Source organism: Dipodomys merriami, unplaced genomic scaffold (assembly GCF_024711535.1).
Source record: "Dipodomys merriami isolate MVZ:Mamm:240054 unplaced genomic scaffold, mDipMer1.0.p SCAF_25, whole genome shotgun sequence".
Taxonomy (NCBI): Eukaryota; Metazoa; Chordata; class Mammalia; order Rodentia; family Heteromyidae; genus Dipodomys; species Dipodomys merriami.
Window position 1 is genome coordinate 20,397,258 of NW_027203937.1, and position 20,787 is coordinate 20,418,044.

At 41.0% G+C, this 20,787-nt stretch overlaps 2 protein-coding genes across 3 annotated transcripts; one reads left to right on the forward strand and one right to left on the reverse strand.

The window, feature by feature from the left end:
- Positions 1–2,900: 2,900 nt before the first annotated feature.
- Positions 2,901–4,970, reverse strand: Or52b2 (olfactory receptor family 52 subfamily B member 2). 2 transcript variants are annotated; one of them, XM_070034744.1, is made up of 2 exons: positions 3,859–4,970; positions 2,901–2,903 (listed from the first exon to the last, which is right to left on the reverse strand). In XM_070034744.1, the coding sequence occupies exons 1-2, from the start codon at positions 4,771–4,773 to the stop codon at positions 2,901–2,903; spliced, it is 918 nt and encodes a 305-aa protein (XP_069890845.1). In that variant the 5' UTR covers positions 4,774–4,970. The 2 variants fall into 2 exon arrangements, with proteins under 2 accessions (XP_069890845.1, XP_069890843.1); XM_070034742.1 differs by lacking the exon at positions 2,901–2,903 and having other exon boundaries at positions 3,805–4,970.
- A 12,113-nt stretch (positions 4,971–17,083) lies between these two features.
- On the forward strand, positions 17,084–18,046 carry Or52w1 (olfactory receptor family 52 subfamily W member 1). The gene has a single exon (XM_070034745.1). It carries the CDS (start codon positions 17,084–17,086, stop codon positions 18,044–18,046), a length of 963 nt encoding a protein of 320 aa, XP_069890846.1.
- Positions 18,047–20,787: the final 2,741 nt, after the last annotated feature.

Genomic DNA, 20,787 nt, shown 5'->3' on the forward strand with positions numbered 1-20,787 from the left:
AGGGGCAGGAAACCAGGGATTTAACTTTCAAAGTCACACCCTTGTTTGTCTACTTCCTCTAGCTAGGCCCATTTCCTAAAGTTTCTACCACTTCCCAAAACAGCATCATTAACTGGCAACCAAGCATTCAATACATGAGCCTGAGAGAGACATTTGATATTCAAACCATAACAACTTCCTATCACAAATTAAAATAGGCAGAATTGTCCATTTAGCCTACCTACTGGAGTTAGATCTGTTAGAAATTACAGAAACTAGCCTCCTAGCAGGGGAATTTCCCTGCTGAAGTGAGACAATGACCAGGTTTGGTAGTACTGAGACAACAATGAAGAACGCTATGGAAGGTAAGACTAGGGGAGGGTCAAATGGAGTCATTAATCATCAAAACTCCAGGAGTGGTAGGGAGAGGAAAATTATATGTTCTCTGTAATAAGGCCAAAGAAAAGCAGCAATATCCATGAAAGACAAAGGAAGATTCAACCCAAGAGCATTCTCAATTCGTCATCTTTTTTTTTTTTTTTTTTTTGGTCGGTTGTGGGGCCTGAACTCTGGGCCTGCTGGGTGCTGTCCCTCAGCTCTTCAGCTCAAGGCTAGCGCTCTACCACTTAAGCCACAGTGCCACTACTGGCTTTTTCTGCTTATGTGGTGCTGAGGAACCGAACCCAGGGCTTCATGCATGCAAGGCAAGTACTCTACCACTAAACCACCTTCCCAGCCCTCAAGTCTTCTTCTATAATAGCAAATAAACCAGCTGATGATAGGAATGACCTAGCATTATAGTTTAGATATAAATCAGAGGTTTATAGATCATGTGGTTGCTAATATCACCAGTTGATTAATTCACTGATGAGTTCATAGCTCAAGGGACAATTCATAGGTAGAGTCTAGTTAAAAGAAGTGGATCACTGGAGGTATGTCCACTAAAGGGTATATTTTATCCCAGACCCTTCTTCTTCCTCTCTTTCTGCTTCCTAGATGCCATGAGATGAATGGTTCTCTACTATATCCTCTCTACCATCATGCTCTCTACCATCATGAAATTGTAAACCACAACAAATCTTTCCTCCCTGAAGGTGTTTTTCTCAGGTATTTCAGCACAGCAATGAAAAACTGACTACCACATATAATATAGCAACCATGGCTATACTAGGAGAGTAGAATAGGTTGCTGAGGGGCTGAAAAACACAGCATATGAGGCACTGGGGTTGTAGAACCTTATTAACAGAGAACACCCCAGTACTGCACCAGGAAGTTCAGATGCAGGCAGCAGGGTGAGTAGTATTTAACCTTTCCATGGTGTTTGGCCTGTGGCAGTGCTTTTCCTCTGTACAGCACTTGTCTGGGAAGTCTAGAGGTGGTTGGCTGAATGATGATTATCCTCATCTTAGGAAACCCTTGGATCAAGATTCATCCTCTTCCCCACTATTCTTAGTCTAGAGAGGACTAATTCAGGGAGCGGGGAGGTCATAAAATCTTTGTCCTTCCTGAATTCTCTATATATACTACATCTGCTCATGACTATGGAGTCTACTAAATAGCTAGATTATTAAATCCCAGTATAAATCAAGCCTCCATGTACGTAGAAACTTGCAGAGAAATTGGAAAAAAAAAAAAACTAGTAGAGAATTAGAAGAAACAGGAAATCAGAAGGACCTAAATGAATGGTGTGAGGTGTGTGTGTGTGTGTATGTGTGTGTGTCTGTGTCTGTGTCTGTGTCTATGTGTATGTGATTATCATAACTTTTTTTCTGTCGGTTGTGGGGCTTGAACTCTGGGCCTGGGCACTGTCCCTGCGCTCTTCAGCTCAAGGCTAATGCTCTACCTCTTGAGCCACAGCGCCATTTCTGGTTTTCTAATGGTTTATTGGAGATAAGAGTCTCACAGACTTTTCTGCCTGGGCTGGCTTTGAACTATGATCCTCAGCTCTCAGCCTCCTGAGTAGCTAGGATTACAGGAGTGAGGCCACTGGCACCCAGCTATCATAAAACTTTATTGATCATAAATATAATATTTAACAATGAAGGGACGATAGGTCAATAACTTCATCAACAATTCAATTCATATCCACATTTAGTCCTATGCTATATTGCTAGAATTGTACTAAGTATAACATATTCTCTGTGATCACAGAATTAAAGTTCTGATGGTTTCATAAACAAAGTAAACTAATATTCAGTTGAAGCCATAAATATCATTGCTGTAGAAACACAAAAGCTCATAATTTTCTCTAATTTAGGGGGGGCTGGTGAAGACTTCAAAAAGAAACTGACATCAGTACTCTATACTGATAGAAATGTGTGATCTTGATTATTCTCTGTGAGACTTGAGCACCCTTGAGTTTTTTTACTCAATGTTAGTGCTCTACCACTTGAGCCACAGTTCCATTTCCGGGTTAATGTTAACTGAAGATAAGAGTCTTTCAGACTTTCCTGCCAGGGCTGACTTTGAACCACGATCCACAGATCCCAGCCTAGAATTACAGGTATAAGCCACCAGTGGTCAGCTTACCCCTGCATTTTATTTTTTTAATGTTTAACTATTATTTTTTATTACTATTGTTTTTTAATAAGTTTTTTATTTTGAAAATAACATACTGAGGGGTTACAATTAAATGAGCAAGGTAATGAGTACATTTCTTATCAAGCATTGTTGCCTCCTCCTTTGTTTTTCCCCTACCATCCCTGCCCTCCCATCTCCATGACTACACTCCCCCCCACCAAAGTTGTACCTCTTACCTTGTCTCCCCCCACCAAAGTTGTACCTCTTACCTTGTCTCAGATTTTAAACAGAGATCAATACAGCCTTAGCTACTAGTTGTCATATGAGAGCAAATGAGGAAATGCAACAAAGCACTCAACATGGCTTCAAGCATACAGTCATCTCTTGATAAACAGGAACTGTTACTATAATTGTACTATCCATGTTTCCCATTGCTGTGACAAAATATCTGACATAAACAATTTAAGTACATTTTTATATACGGAATAATGGGTATCTACTACATACCTCTATGCCATGCCTCTAACCCTGTTTCCTACCTGTTATAAAAATAGCTGTAACCTTCATTCTCCCCTGGGCATACACCTGAAGTACAATCTGCCTTTATTTATTATCAGGTATTTTTAATGCAGTTATGGTACAAACATGAAAAATTTCAAAGAATTTATGGTCAATTGAGGGTACAAATAAATGTGCAGCTCATTACAATTCACTGTGCATAGTTATAAGTTTGTGTAAAATGCACAAGACATCCAAAGGTAGAATCCTTAACTTCTCTGGAGAAATTAGGAGAGACTTCAACTCACATTGAAGGCTACTCTTGAATTAAAATTTAAAGAATGAGATGAAGGGCATATGAGACTGTTCTTTGAAAACACCTAGTATCATAGAAGGTAGTGGAGAGCTACTTAATTTTGTATAAAGAATCCAAGCACATTTGGGGATTTATAAAGGAAAATAATGTTAAGTGATAATTATTTTTTATACATTTTGTCTGTAACTTTTACTTCATGTGAAGTTCAGTTCCCCATGCTTCTGAAGAACGTCTAATTTACTTAGGACACCAAATGCTCAAACCAGAGAGCATGTACCCATAGTTGTCATTTGTGAGTTGGAATGTATTAACAGAAAAGAGGAAACAAAGGCTTGGGAGAAAAAGATAAAAAGTTAGAGGAGAACACAGGAAAGGTAGTGAGATGAAAAGAATGAATTAGAAAGAAAGAAAATCCATCCAAGTACAGAAAATATCTGCCTTCCACATCTACTTTCCTTGATGAAGCTGGGAAAGAAGACTCCTGGGGACCATCAGCCCAGGGCAGGTGAAAAACACCAAGTCTTGATGTCAAAGAACGAATGAGCTACCCCCTCCCGGATCTGCTTTGTCTTCACACCATAGACAATGGGGTTGAGCATTGGCGGCACCACCACATAAAGATTGGCCAAGAGAATATGGACATGTCGAGGAATGTTGCGCCCAAAACGATGTGTCAGTAAGGTAAAGAAGGAAGGAACATAAAACATGAGGATGACACAGAGGTGAGACCCACAAGTGCTGAGGGCCTTGTGCCGAGCATCCTGGGAAGGCAAACGAAACACCGCCCGGAGGATGAGTGAATAAGACACAGCAATGAGGATCACATCCAAGATGACCATCACAATGGGCACCGAGAAGCCGTACCAGATATTAACAGTGATGTCAGCACAGGCTAAACGAGCCACTCCAATATGCTCGCAGTATGAATGGGGGACAATGTTGGTCCGACAGAATGGCAGCCGCTTCAGCAAGAAGATCACCGGGAAGATGATACAGAAGCTTCGGATGACAATGGCCAGAGCAAGCCTGCGGATAGTAGGCCGTGTTAACACCGTTGTGTATCTCAGTGGGGCACAGATGGCCACAAAGCGGTCAAAGGCCATGGCTAACAGGATAGCTGACTCCCCCACAAACATTGTGTGCACAAAGAACACTTGAGTGACACAGGCATCAAAGGCAATGTTGTGAGCATGGAGCCAAAAGATGGCCAGAGCCTTGGGCACCGTGGTGGTGGATAGCAGGATGTCTGTGATGGCCAACATGGAGAGGAAGAAATACATGGGCTCGTGAAGGCTACGTTCTGTGACGATGACCACGATCAAGATGCTGTTCCCCAGGACTGCGGTGACATACATGAAGCAAAGGGGGACAGACAACCACACGTGATACACCTCCAACCCAGGGATGCCAAGTAGGACAAAAACAGTGGGATGGAAGATGGTAATGTTGGTGTCAGTCATGATGCACACTACAGTCTTTTGTACACTGGCTCAGAAGCCGATGAGTCCACTGAAAATGATAGGAAAGCACCATTGAGATTATACAGAAATCACAAAAGATAGGGTCAATTTCCAAAAACTGCTGGACTCTCCTAGAGAATGCACACTAGGGTGTAGAAACAGCCTCGGGCCCACAGTGTTTCATTTGTATATAGAGTTTCTGTGGCTACACTGTTTGAAAATCCAACAAAGGCTATACCTGCCTCCAATCACCCTATAAGAGGACCCCACAATACCTTTCCACCATTCATTCTACCATTTCCACACCAGCACTGTCTGCCCCCTACTCATGCTGTTCTTGTCCCTTTCCCAAAGCTATCAGTCTGTGCCTACTTAAATTTTCATGTTTCCACTTGTTTAGCCAAATCTTAATCACAAATTACCTCCTTCAGATATACCACTTTGAAATGTGTTCATAAAAATGTATCTCCTGGGATGGGAATGTGGCTTAGTGGTAGAGTGCCTGCCTAGCATGCATGAAGCCCTGGTTTCGATTCCTCAGTACCACATAAACAGAAAAAGCCAGAAGTGGTGCTGTGTCTCAAGTGGTAGAGCACTAGCCTTGAGCACAGAGAGGCTCAAGGATAGAGCCCAGGCCCTGAGTTCAAGTCCCAGGACTGGCCAAAAAAACAAAATTGAAAACCTATTAGCCATACTTTAACTTGACTATATTTAGCCTATTAAGTTTGCTGGATCTTGAGTATTTCTTAGAATACTTGAATTTGTGATTCCATGTGCATTGAAGAAGAGTACCAAGTAGAAATCTGGAAAGGACCAAAAGAATGTATTTATCAGCACTGACCCTGATTCAGATCTTTCTTAAAAAATGTGTTGGGTGGTGAAACCGATAGGAATCATTATTCATCACCTTATAAACTCCTTATAATCCTTCCCTGATAGTTCCACATAACCACACAAATAGCTCTTGATTGTGTCTAGATAGACTTATCCATAAAACGATTCAAACAGCAGCACTTCTGAGAAAATGGAATCAGTACATTCTGTCCCCCTTCCCTCTACTTGCTCCACTAACACATTCTCCTTCCCACCTTATTTGTTCTGAAACCCTCAGAAAGACTCAGGTTTCCTTGCTACTGAAATCTATTCAATAAGTGCCAGGCACCATTGACATATGTCTGTATCTACTGGGGACATGGAGACCAAGATCTGGGTTCCAAGACAGCCTAAAGCAAGAAAAAAAAAAGTTTGTAAGATTCCCCATCTCAACTGAAAAAGCTGGGCACAGTGGCCTGTGCCTATCATCCTAGCTATCCAGGAAGAATAAAGAGGAGGATCAGGGTCTAGGCTGGCCTACACAAAAAAGAAGATCCTATCTTAAAAATATCCAACAGAAAAGGGTTTAGATTCATAGAATGCCTGCCTAGCCATCTCAAAGCCCTGAGTTCAAACCCTACACCATCAAAACAAAAAGTGTTAAACATAAAACTTTGCTATCCTAGTTTTCCCACAACTCATACAATAATTATCTCTCTACAGCTAGATATAAGCTATTAGAAGTAGGGAAGAGATTATTGATCAAGATTCTTAAAGAAGCAAGGCACTAGTGGCTCATCACTGTAATCCCAGATACTCAGGAGGCTGAGATCCAGAGGATGGTTCAAAGCCAGCCTGTGCAGAAAAGTTCCCTATTCTCTATCTCCAAAATAATCAAGAAATAGGAGTATACATATGTCTCAAGTGGTAGTGTGCCCATCAAACAAACAAACCTAGAAAGCAGGAAACCTTGAGTTCAAACTCTAGTAACAGAGAGAGAGAAAAAGAGAGATAGAGAGAGAGGAAGAGACAAGTAAAGAGAAAAGTAAGTATTTAAAGGCATCAAATTAATAAATACTAGCTGTATCTTCTAATAAAGGTGTTCAGATCGCTTCATGGAGGAAGTCATATAAAAGAATGAAATCCTCAATTAATGAGCCCATCCCTCTACTTCTATGTAAATGCCTTTTCTCCGAGCATAATGGATTGTGAGGAGAGAACAATCCCATCCCAGGGAACAAGGAAGGGAACAGGGTCAAATTCCAACAAGAAATTAGGCAGGCAAGGTAATATACAGTCCTAGTCAGTATATTTTTAATATCTATTCAACTTTTACTTAGAACAAAGACTGAACTTTTCTAGGATAGGCATAGACAGGAAGGACCACTGTTAACATTTTTTCTGCCTCTATTTTAAAGCACTGAACTCAAATTTACAGAAACAAAATCTCTACTAGAAATCAAAGTCATTTTCCACAGAAGGAAATTTATTGGACATTTCTTACTGCTTCCCCATACCTCATTCATTAGTAATGTATCCTTTCTCAATAACACAGTATGACTACTCATGTAAATTCTTATAAAAGCAACCCTCAATCTCTGCTTACCACTCTAATGATACCATATCACCCCAATAGTGAGAATCCAAAGGCAGGATGGGGCGTGAGACAGTAAGGGATGGACAGCTGGTCATGAAGTTCTAGAGAAAAAGATTACTGCCTGTAGGAAGGGCTTTCATGTCACTCAGTGGGTTTTCAGCAAACTTCCTCTCAGCTGGCTGCTGCTCTACCAAACACCTTTGGAGGATTCTAGACTCATGGAGGAAGAAGAAAGGGATGAGAAGAAAAAACAAAATACATATGTATTAAAAAGTACATCCAACGTCTCATAGAAAGTAACTCCCAGAGTTCTCAGAGAATTGTCATCAGAATGACAAAAAAAAGCCCAGATTGGAAAGAAAGAGAATACAGGCAGGGAAGGTGGCTTAGTGGTAGAGTGCTTGTCTAGCATGCATGAAGCCCTGGGTTTGATTCCTCAGTACCACATAAACAGAAAAAGGCAGAAGCTCAAGTGGTAGAGTGCTATCCTTGAGTAAAAGATCAAGGACAGTGCCCAGGCCCTGAGTTCAAGCCCCAGGACAAGAAAGAAAGAAAGAAAGGAAGGAAGGAAGGAAGGCAGGAAGGCAGGAAGGCAGGAAGGAAGGAAGGAAGGAAGGAAAGAAAGAAAGAAAGAAAGAAAGAAAGAAAGAAAGAAAGAAAGAAAGAAAGAAAGAAAGAAAGAAAGAAAGAAAGAAGAAAGAAAGGAAGAAAGAAAGAAAGAAAGAAAGAAAGAAAGAGAAAGAGAAAAAGGAGACTTTAAGTTATAGAGTCAGACCCCCTGAGCTCTTTTCCCAGTCATTCCTGACTAGCAAGGCAAGCTCAGCAGAGGTACTTTACTTCTACACAACTTTCTTTTTTCTTTTTCTTCGTTTGTATGATACAGGCAATAGTAAACCACAGCAGATAATTTTGAGAATTAAAAGAGTGTATCCATCCATATAGTGTTCATAAAGGCAGGAATTACTGTTACTTTATTGTCCTCATTATTTATCTGTTTGGATGCTGTTTTATTTTTTTTTTCTTGTAAGCAAAACATCTTAGTGAATATTTAGTTAAAGCCCTATTTTTCACCCAACTCTGACCAAAGGAAATTCCTTTTCTCCAAAGAGGTTAAGAGTAGAAACATAAATGAAAGAAGTATCCAAGGAGAGAAAAGTAGCCTAAGAACAGGTCTCTCAGAAGAACTTGGTGTCTCTGATCCTAGACCCGAAGGCTTCAGGTGCACTCGGAAGGTCCACCAGTGATGCACTTAGATGAGCTCAGAACTTCCCAGCAGGCTGCCTTATAGTGCTCTGAAAAACACCCACTATCTCAGCAGAAAGAGGGAAATCACCTCAGTTATTGAGAGAAGCCCCAGGGACACTGTGGTGTGAAGAAGTAGCTTCAGGCATAACCAAAAAACCTGGAGTGGAAACTACAGTAATCTCAAGAGCAGGCTAAGGAAAAACAGACACTTCCCTATTGCCCCTCACCTGTTTCTTTTCTCTCTTTCTTTTCTTCTTCATATCTCCTGCTCAGTATCTTCTTCAAACCTTGCAAGTCCTACCCAGCTGTCATTTTTGGTAATGCCAGCTCCCTCTTTAGGGAGTTGCATAAAGAAACAAATGATCACAAATGCTGGCAAGGATGCAGCCAAAAGGGAACCCCTAATGCACTGTTGGTGGGAATGGAAATTTGTTCAACCACTCTGGAAAGCAGTATGAAGGTTCCTCAAAAAATGAAACACAGAACTACCCTATGATCCAGCAATTCCACTCCTCAGCATTTACCCAAAAGATTCAAACCAGGATACAGCCAGCAGCATGTTTATTGTTTTACTTTTATCATTAACCTGTATTCACTGTACAAATGAATGTGATTCAGTATAATAATATATATATGTATAAAGTGTGATGTCAAAACTTGTAAATGGCTTACCTTTTCATATACTGGAGCAAAATCAGATTTATACCTCACCCTTGATCACAGGCACTTAACAACATCATGTAAAGTGTTTTCACAATCTAAAACTAGTGTTACACATGCTGAAAGGCACTAAGATTGCCTTAAGATAATGAAATACTCTTAATAGTGAATCCATGGGTCTTGAAATTATTTCTACTTAACCAATAAGAAATGTATATGTTCAGTGTATACAATATATTTTGATATGTGTAAAATACACTGTGACATAGCTAAACAAAGTTACTTATCATGTATATTATTTCACACATTTATTATTTTATGGAAAAAAACATAAAGTCTATGCTCAGCAATTTTCAGTAAATATTATGTTATTGACTATTGTCACTATAATATAAAATAGATCTCTTGAATTTACTCTTCCTGCTTAACTGAAATGTTATGTGTCCTGACCAACATGTCTGCAGTCTGTCCCTGCCCCAGCCTCTGGCAGTTATTATGACTCAAGAAAATGTCCACCTCCAGTATAATTTGTGGAGGGGAAGGGGAAAAACAAGTCGTTTAAATAAGGATACAGGTGGACCCGTAGCAGCAATGAGAAGTACAAGTTGTCATGTCAAAAACGAACTTTACAACTCTGGTGGGGGGGAGGATTGGGTTGGGGGGACGGGGGGAGGCTGAGAAGGGATGGGAAGGGGAAACAAAGGAGGAGGCTACAATGCTTGATAGGAAATGTACTCATTATCTTCCCATGTAATTGTAACCCCTCTGTACAGTATGTTCACAATAAAAAAAGAAAGAAAGAAAGAAAATGTCCACCTACTCATTTCTTTTATGACCTCTAAATATTTTGGGGATTCTTCCCAAATTTGAGTAACATGATATTATATCAAATGTGAATATCATCCACCTGTTTCCTATGGAGAGCCATGGCTTCATTAATAACCTTACTGCAAAATTCAGGACCTGAAGTGAAATTAGGATGATATTTCCAGTTTAGTCTCCAAGAATTCTCCTCACTCTAGGACTGAACAGTTAACAGCACTAAGCAAAGAACCTGGAACATGGTAAGTACTTTAGCACTATTTGCACAAATGAACCATGGAATTATTAGTAATTCTTTGTTGCTCCAGTAGCTTTGCTTGTTTCACCACAAACAAGATGATGATCAAGATCTACACAATTTTTGTGACTACTCCTCTTCTCTTGCATAATACAATTTTGAAAACTCTATAGACTGACTTCAAACCTTTCATCAAGCATTCTCTTTTTCTTTTTTCTTTAAGTAATTTTCTTTTTTTTAATATAGTCAAGGTGATGTACAGAGGGGTTACAGTTACATAAGTAAGATAATAAGTACATTTTTTGTCAAACTTGTTATCCCTTCCCTCATTTTCTTCCACGTTCCTTCCCTCCATTCTCTTTTTCATCACATTCCCTTAGTGTTTTTCCTGGCCCCTTTCCCTATTTCCATTTCTATCTCTACCAGGGTCCACTACCTAGTTCTACTGATGTCTCTCCCAATGCATGTGTTCTGACATGCCACAATTCTTCTCTCATCATATATCTTCCTTCACCTCGGTTTCTCCTACATATCCATTTTCTCTCTCCCACACACCACTGCTACCAGTCCCTCCTTTTGTCATCACCAGTGATCTGAAACTCACCTATTACATTGATTGAGAAAGTGGTAGAAATGAACTGAAAAAACACTTTGCTTATTCTGCAAGAGGAGGAATGATAAGAAAAGAGAACGCTGAAGACTGATCATGTTGGCCTGAGAGAAGATCACTGCTCCAACCCTGACTAGGACTTTATATCTAGAGTCTGAGAGAGAGACCATTGCCTTCCTTCTAGAGGGCGGTGTCAATGTCACCCCTGGGATCATTGAGCATGTGGTCAATGAACCACATGAGAAATGAAAACTCTTCCACTGGTGCCAGGAGGTAGCACTAAGTCTAAGGCTAATTAGTAGCTACAGACAAAAAGCATAGATATCGAGATAGATAGATAGATAGATAGATAGATAGATAGATAGATAGATAGATAGATAGATAGATGCTTTCAGATATAACATAAACGAAGTGGTGAATCCCATCAATAAAATACTAAGGGTTAATGTTTATTAATGTTTATTAATGTTTTCTACATCCCTATCACTATATTAACTTTTAAACATAAATTGTCTCATTTAATTTTCAGAACAATCCAGTGAGAAAAGGCACTATTATTTTATCTATTTTGCAGATGAGAAAATAGAGGCTTAGACAGACTTACAAAGCTGATAAGGGAAAAACAAAGAACTTTTTCAAGATTTCAGACTCAGTCTTGAACTTAGTCCCCAATTAAGGGAACTAAGAGAAATAAACTGAAGCTATGCTGGAGGGCCTACAACCCGATATAATTTCAAGAAAAGAAGTAACAGTAAATTAAAAGCTGGTTAAAATACTTGCACCATTAAAAAACAAACTTATTTCTCACAATTCTTAAAAGTCTAAAACCAAGGTGTGAACACCCTGTTGAGGGCTTATTTCCTGACTCATGACAACTATCATCTTTCTGTTTTATTATATGATGGAGGGGATGAGAAAACTCTCTGGGGTTTCTTGCTTAAGGGTACTACTCCTATTCATGAGAGCTCTACACTCGAGACCCAATTACCTCCCAAAGTCTCATCTCCAAATACCCTCACACTGCAGATTAGGTTCTAACACATGAATTGGGGGTGTAGGAACATACATATTGTTACTTCTCAAATAGCAGCATGATTTTAAAAAAATTACAAGGAATACAGATTGAAGGTAAGGGAATTAGTTATAAGGCTGCTGCAATATTCCACAATACAGTTGTGAGGTATGAAATAGGACATACTCCAAGAGAAATCAAGAGAAGACTGGTACACAGGCTCCTAATGAGATAGGTCTTAATGGATATTTAAATATTGTCTTAGTCCATGTAACACAGCACCAAAGACTGAAATGGGGAGGGGTGCACATATGTGTGTGTGTGTGTGTGTGTGTGTGTGTGTGTTTGTCCCTTTTCTTATAAAGACATTAATCTCATTCAGGATACCCCACCCTCATCACCTCATCTAATTCTAATTGTGTCCTAAAGTCTCCATCTCCAAACACTATAACACTGTGGAATGAGGTTGCAACATACCACAATTTGGGGTAGGAAGATTCAAACACGAAATCCCTAACAAAGGTAGTGAGTCTGTTTTTGCACCTACAGCACTGTACTTGACATGCAATGACTACTTAATAGTGGTTGCTAAATTCTGTCAATGTTATTAATACTTTCTTCATTGTAAGACTCACCCATTGCAGTGTGAGTTTATAAAGAGGAAGGGAGCTAAGAGGAGAAAAGATAAAGGCACTATGTAGTACCTCAGAGAAATTCACGTCTTGAGAGATGGACTTGATCTGATCTCACTTAGGAGCTTCTGAATGCTTCACTTCTGGATGCGGAAGAGCACTTACAGGGAACTACTTATCTTCAGTAAGAAAAGGCTTTGGAAAACAATTCTGGAACTCATCTCCTCCATCGTTATTGGTAAAAAAGAAAAGAAAAGAAGCACTTTTCCCCTGCCTCTCATTGAGGGACAAGAACTACTGGATGCATTGAGGGGTTTCAGTGTCTTAATCTAAGCACACAGCAACAGTGTTGCCTAGGAGACAGGGATAGCAACTGTGAATTCAGCCTGCAAGAGGTTACTGGACGAATTTGGTCAAAGGTTATGTCACGGAGATTCTGTGACTCTTTTGCAGAGAAAGAAGAAATATATAGGGAGAGCAAATATCACAAGAGGGTTTGTAAACACTAGATGAGACCTCTTCCATACCCTTACTAGAACTTATGTGTAAGGTCTGAACAGGGACACCTCCCTACCTCTTGGCTAAGTTTCTGCCCAGTATCTGTTACCTAGGTAACTGGCAGACCTGGAAGCAGTCACCTTCTCCTCCTACTAGATCACATCCTGGGCCACCTCTGGTCACATGCCTCCCATCTGACCTTAGGAGGGTCCCAGACCCTGAGGTCACATCCAGATCCAGTGTGGCCACACCTTTCCCCCACCAGGCCACACCTCTTCCTGTCCCTGGCCTAGATAAGTCCTGGCCCAGAGGGTCCCCCCTCCCCCGCCCTTTTCCTTTTCAGCCATGCTTCTCCACCATGCATGGTGGGGGCAGCAGTTCGGTAAATTAACTTCTTTTCCTGCCTAAATAGCACGGCTACCTAATGAAACCTACCTATTTAATATACCTTACGTTAAGTTTTCCAGATTCTATTATAATGAAGAGGGAGAACAATTGCTCTCTCAAATCTGTAGCTTTGGTGAAAGCTTATCTATTATGTCAGGGATGGGGGACTCCCAGACCTCCAGAGCTTTAATAAATACTAAGAACCAGAACAGTGAAGTACTAGAAAGTCTGAGATAGAGAAAAGTAAAGCTACAGACAGAATGGGTGTAGTAGTTTCATGGCTCCTTCCACATTTCCATAGAATAGAAACCTACATAGGCTCCTGAAATCAAGAAAAGGTAAGCCTTCAACTACTGCGACGACGTAGTCACAGAGGGCTCTCACAGTGACCTGAGAATTGTGATTTGACAATTGAGAGTTGGCATTACAACTTTCTAGAGAAAGATTCAGTTTTGAGACCACCGGGAACCAAGGTTTGCTACACCGTAACCTACTGTGTATGTGGATAATGCACTCCTATGTGCTGTTGCTCCAGGATCACTGAAAGCAGAAAACCATAGACACAAGGACAGAAATTGATATCTGAGAACAATATTGAATGGTAGCTGGATTAACCGCAGTGGTAAAGTCAGAATCAATTTCAAAGTCAACAAATGAATTTCCTCTCCTCCTTCCATCACATTTCCCACCACTGCACAGGCCTGGTATCCTCCTGGGAGCAGGCTCTGACAGAGTTTCACAAGGTGACAGTGATAGTGTCAAGTTGTCTCCTCCATTATCACAGGGAAAAACCAGCCAGGGAACCCCTACATGTGCTCAGAGAACTTTTAGAAGTGTGCAGTAGCTCCTAAGAAAATAACAGAAAATTTCCAGAGATCAAGCTCTCAATGTATCTTAGATCACTAGAGAGTGGGGAACTCAAAAGACAGCAGATTTCTAAGAACTTAATTACTTCGTTTTTGGCCTTGTTGGATTTAACAGGTCTGTGATTTATTTAAGCAAATGTTCAAGACAGCCAAAAGTCTCATTAGCATTCTCTTGTGGCCAAAATAAAGCCATGGCTCTCAAAGTCCTGCTCATACTTCCTGAGTGTTCCATTCCTTCCCCATTCCTTGAGAGATCACACAGCCCAAAAAATCAAAAGTTCTTCCTACAAATTCCCAGTAGGAAATCTGGGAGCCATCTGCCAATTATAAAATTTGTTGCTTGCTTTATCCCAGAAACAGGTATGATTTTCCCCTAAATTATTATAGAAAACCACTAGTAATGTGCTAAATCAGAAATTATTGAAGTTAATGGCTGAGCAAAAATATGCTAAAGCCAGTCTGAATTGGTATTCTAACTCTTGCTAATTACTAGCTGTGTGTGACCTTAGGCAAGTTATTTAACCTCTATATGCCTATAGTTTCTTTGTAAAAGGGGGAAAGGTTTTGTCTCATCCAAGTTACCTTGAATGATTGTTGAGAGGTTAGGTCTTAAGCAGTAAATGAATGTAAGATGTGCTATGGGACTGTTGGTCATTACTTTGATCAGAGATCATTTCCACTGACCTTCCCAAGAAGAGTGGAAGACTGCTTTCCCTTACTGCCATGATAGCTGGCCCTGAGCTCAGCTAATGCAATTGTTTTTATTGACCTCCAACAAACTGTTGGTATCACTCAAACAACAGGGTATGTGTATACCATTGTCTTCATTACATGGCACAGGGCCAAGAACAAACAATTTGTCACAGGGCTGATTTTGAAATGCAGACTAGTTAAAACACATTGATATATTAGGGAATTGAACATCATGTGGCCTTCAGCTTTGCTTACATGTTACTTCATTTTTGAGAAACAAGGTGAACAAAGAAAACTGCACACAAATAACCAAGCTGGAAAGTCCAGCATGTACACATTTCAAACATCTAGTACCCACCTCAGCCAATCACGTAAGGTTGTAAACTACACCCATCGGAATTTGGTGTTAGAGCTCTCAATTTCTATTAAGTCTTCATACTGCTTCACAGTCATTTATAGGCTACTTTCAACACTCATTTCAACAAAGAAGACTCAGATCTTTTTCAAGGCAAGATGTCATATTTGTACACTTTCTATTTCACATGTGTAAAGTAATTCCACTATTTTTATTAGACTCTCCTCCTTTTTTCAAATGTTGTAAGTGAATTTTCGACATACTGTGGTGTTTTTAAAGGTATTTCTTTATAGTAGAAAACACTGCACCTGGTATATAGTGGATAGTGAATAACTCTCTTCTCCATGGATACCTGAGACTCCTAAAACTGTAGCTGCCCACATGAGCTATATAAGGCTAACAGTTCTGTCCCATAGCCAAATGCAAAAACTTCACAGTGAATTTAATAAAGGACATTATAAGCATGTGTGGAAATAGCTCAATGAAATCTCCTTGTATAATCACTATCTACTAATAAAAAAAAGAAGAGAGAAAACTATGTATAGGCAACTACATGCTAGATATTATGAAGAAGTGAAGACAGTGTTTGTTGGGATGAGACAAAATTACAAATAAGTGGGGTAGATTCTATTAAAGAATTATGCAGTCCCTTCTCCCAGGTCTCCTAGCAAAGATCTCCCAGAGAAATTGTTCTTTCCCAAATTTTTCCACTCCATCTCTTTCCTTGCTTCTCCCTTTCTTTGCCTCCTTTCCGAATTAACTCACTAAGTTAATTGCTGAGTCCACCTTCATTGAGCAGAGGGCAAACAGGGAAGAGTTAACAGGACACAAGTGGGAGGAAGGAGCATCCTGAGGGAAACAGATAAAAACAGCTACATAAATGGCCCCATAGGCTTTGGTCAAAGGTGAAGAGAGACTGCCAACACACAGTGCTCCAGATCTTTCTCTGCTCACACCTTCTGCTAGTGATTTCTTCCTTGCTCAACATTTAGGAATCCATCTATTCATCCTGCATCCTCCAACATCAGCGGTGCCTCTTCTTCATGTACCTGCTACTCTGGGTTGAGTGCCATTTCCTCCCTCCTCCTCCTCCTCCTCTGTGGCACCCTCTTCTGGATTGTGAAGAATGAAAGAAGACAAATGAAGGGAAGTTTGTTTTCTTGCTGCTATCTCTTTCTCCATTGCTCTGTTGTTACAGCATTAACTCTCTGCCTAGTATTTGTCTACTATTTCAGCATCAATTTCAGAATAATCTAAGCATCCCACATCTACAAACCCACCCAGTTTTCTCCTGTTACTCTAGGCTCCTAGCTTCCGTCGAGATCCCATTTGTTGCATTATACTTTTTCTATTCTGCCTCTTTGCCTCTTAGAAAGTTGGTTCCAGAATCTTAAGAGCTAGGAAATACTTAAGATCATTATACTTACCCTTATTGTAGGGTTGAGAAGGTTGAGGCTCAAGGGTCCTCTCAAAATTGGACCGCATAACCTGATAACCACCCATATACAAATGCCAAGAGTGACTCCATTTGAACTGTGAGGGAGAAGAGCACTGACCACAGCTCTACCCTCAGCTGACCTCCAATTAGAGCGCTCCGGCCATACCAGCCACTGCAGCAGTCATCTGCTTCCTAACTACTTCTTCCTATCACTGCCCTTGCATCTCCCCTATTGCACTCATAGGTTTTAGAAGCAAAGGATGACCTTCATTACCCAAGCAAAGCTTATACTCCTGTCATGTTCCAGGCCCCTTTCTGCATCTATACCTTTACCATAAATGGCTTTGTATCATTGTGACACTTCCCAAACCTCTCCTTTTATCCTTCCTCTATCAGAAATTATGCCCCCATAAACCCTGTATCATCATCCCCTCACCCCCAAGGATGGTAGAAACTCTACATTCCAACTCTACTTTCCTACGCCCAGCTTTCTTCATACTGACTGGCATCCCAGGGTTAGGGGGTGCCCAGGCCTGGCTAACACTGGTACTTGGGCCTATGTATCTGCTGGCGCTGCTAGGTAATGGAGCACTGCTGACAGTTACGTGGATAGATTCCACACTGCACCAGCCCATGTTTCTACTTCTGGCTACACTGGCAGCCACAGACTTGGGCTTAGCCACCTCTGTAGCCCCAGGGCTGCTGGCTGTGCTATGGCTTGGGCCTCTACCTATGCCATACGCTGCCTGCCTGATCCAGATGTTCTTTGTACATGCACTGACCGCCATGGAGTCTGGTGTGCTTTTGGCCATGGCCTGTGATCGTGCTGTGGCTGTAGGACGCCCACTGCACTACTCTATCCTTATCACTAAAGCCCGTGTAGGCTACGCTGCCTCGGCACTTGCACTGAAAGCTGTGGCTATTGTCATACCTTTTCCTCTGCTGGTGGCACGATTTGAGTACTTCCATGCCAAGATCATACACCATGCCTACTGTGCACACATGGCAGTGGTAGAGCTGGTGGTGGGTAACACCCGGGCCAACAACTTGTATGGGCTGGCACTCTCACTGGCTGTGTCAGGTGTGGACATTCTGGGCATCGCTGGCTCCTACGGGCTCATTGCCCATGCTGTGCTTCAGCTGCCAACTCGGGAGGCCCGTGCCAAGGCCTTTGGGACATGCAGTTCTCACATTTGTGTCATTCTCGCCTTCTATGTGCCTGGTCTCTTCTCTTACCTCACACATCGCTTTGGTCGTCACACTGTTCCTAAGCCTGTGCACATCCTGCTCTCCAATATCTACCTGCTGCTGCCACCTGCCCTCAACCCCCTCATCTACGGGGCCCGCACCAAACAGATCAGGGATCGGCTCCTTGCAACACTCACATTCAGAAAAGGCCAATTCTAATGGACAGAGAGATAACACTTGGGCCTAGGAATAGAGAAAGGTTTACTTGGAGCCTACATGTGTGTTATGCTGTCTGTTCTGTTGTATGTATATGACTGTGATAATCACTCAATAGACATTTCCATGACACCCCCACTGGCATCTGTAGACTTTAGCCTAGCCATGTGTCCTGCTTGGAAGGAGGTAGAGACAGGGAACTACACATTAACATACAGGGAAACTAGGAAGATAAAGAACCTAAAGTGGAGATCATAAGATCTAACTGAAATCTCTTTAATAACCTCTCCCTCCCCCCCCCCCACAATATGCAGCCCATTATTTTAAACCTGTGTCTGCCTAACTCCTCTACCAATCCCAAATGTGGAGACTTAGCACTCCCACAGAGGATAAACTACCTCTGGGTCCTAGTCTGGGATCAAAGCCTTCCCTACCTTGGGGCCAGATTTCTGTTTTTAGCTTGTTCTCAAGGTGTTATACAGACTCATCTTCTATGTTCTGCATGTGTGCCCTGTCATACCAATTTAAATAGAACATGGGTTTAAAAACATCCCCTGTTCAGATAATCTTCAGTCTTTCCCTATCCTCACTTCCTCCCCCCGCCCCAAAGCCACAAGAACAGAGTATCATTCTCTAGGCCTGCCACTTGAGATGGAGTCCCAAATGAAAAGAAAAAAATTAATATCCCAGATAACCACAACACCTCCCTGCCTGAGGTCATCACAATGACTGCTTCCCTACTGCCTTTCTGTGCAATTTGAACAAGAATATAAACGCCTCCAATATAATTCCCATCAGCACCTGTATCTGTACTCTCAATGTCACTGTAAGCAACCATGTTGGTTCCATCTGATGAAAAAGGAATATTTCACACTGCTGTAGCTGACAAAGTATAGAGAAAGCTAACAGGAAGTGTCAGGATATTACCTAATACTGGGTTTTCAGCTAAGATTATACAATGGAAGGTGCATTGTAGGACAGTCTTTCATATCAGAAAGTTCAAAATGAGTATAAGCTCATACAGAAGAGTCACGATTAGGTCTGATGCAGTCTGCACAGGCAGACCCAAGCTCCAAGAAAACCTTTATCACCACATGTCAATACCTGTGTTAGCCATGAAAACCTGAACCAGGAACACCCAGCTCATGCAGCTCAAATAGTTGGAGCAAGCACCATGGGTCACCAAACAGAAGAGGCAGTTGCAGAACTGAAGAAAGCACATGATGCCATGTCTAGGATCATGCAAGGGTCTCACCAGATCCTTACAGACAAGGAAGTGAAGAGATGGCCCAGATCGGCATGGTTTTCAGGTGTGGTCATACTAAACCCAAATGAATGAGGAAAATATCTACAGTCAACCCAAGTGGGAGTTCATTCATTCTCAAGACTTTTATTTTTTCTGGACTTCTGAGTTAAAAAACAAAACAAAACAAAAAACCCTCTAAGCAGTGATTTTGTGGATACTTGTGACAACAATTAATCCTAATGGATCATGTTTAAGATGTCCATGTCCTCTTCATGAGTCTCCTTTAATAAATGTATCCTGAGAAAATAACTGAGATGTCAGCAAACACATATGCAGTAAGATATTTATTACAACATTATAAAGAAATATAAAGAAATTCCTGTGTGATTATCTCGTGTCACACATATGTATACATACACCATTTTTCCCCTCTTACATGAAAAGGGAAATCACGGGCAGCCAATGTTCATAAGCAATGCATCCACCATCCTCCCTCCACAGGAAGACTCTTCTAAGGCACCTTCAACCACTGGTTGTGCACAACTTCAAGGTAGCTGGTTCCAAAGCTGTACGTTGTCCATTGTAAGAACTTTCTTCCTTCAAGCCAAAACTACACAGTTGAAAATTCATATTTTGTTCTGGATTGAGATTGTAATACATACCTACCACATGATATGTTTAGAAAGCTTTTCCAGTACTCTTTCCTTCCTCATAAAAGCCTGAGAAAAATTAACTGTGTGACAGTTCATTTACCTGCAATTTCAAAATTCAAAAAAAATCTCTGAAGAAATAAGCAGGGTTTTTTTTTCTGTAACTTTGGTCTAAAACCTGACTTCAGCCATTATGATCCTATTTATAGTCTTTGTCTCATTTAATGCAAATATCCATACATTAACTGAAAAAGAAAAATGTTGATGTGTTTATTACAGAGCACTTCCCTGAATCCCACTGGAGTAGTTCTTAATATATGAATATATTCCCTTCCTATAATCTGACAAGTTCTCAATTATAAAAGTTTCAAATAAGGTATGAAGAAGGATCTGTATGATTATCCCTGCAACCTGAGAGATAAGATTTATTAAGAGTTCTTTACCACTCTAAACTCTTTTTTTTTTCTTTGTTGAGGGGCTTGAACTCAGGGTCTAGGTGCTATTCCTGAGCCTCTTTTTACTCAAGGCTGGGGCTCTACCACTTGAGCCACAGCACTACTTCAAGTCTCTGAGTAGTTAATTGGAGATAAGAGTCTCATGGAGACTTTTCTGCCCAGGCTGGCTTCAAACTGTGATCCTCGATTTCAGCTTCCTGAGTAGTTAGGATTACAGGCCTGTGTGCTGTCCTTGAGTTCCTTTTGCTCAAGGCTAACATTCTACTACTTCAGCCATAGTACCATTTCCTCTAAAGTCTTGTTAGCATTATTCTATACTACTCAAGAGCCATGTGCAGAGTACCACATGCTCTCTGGATAAACAACCCCATCTGTTATCCACAAGCTCCCCAG

Excerpts from the sequence above, each read along its gene's own strand:
- Or52b2 (XM_070034742.1), bottom strand. The coding sequence starts at position 4,773 with ATGACTGACACCAACATTACCATCTTCCATCCCACTGTTTTTGTCCTA.
- Or52w1 (XM_070034745.1), top strand. The coding sequence starts at position 17,084 with ATGGTAGAAACTCTACATTCCAACTCTACTTTCCTACGCCCAGCTTTC.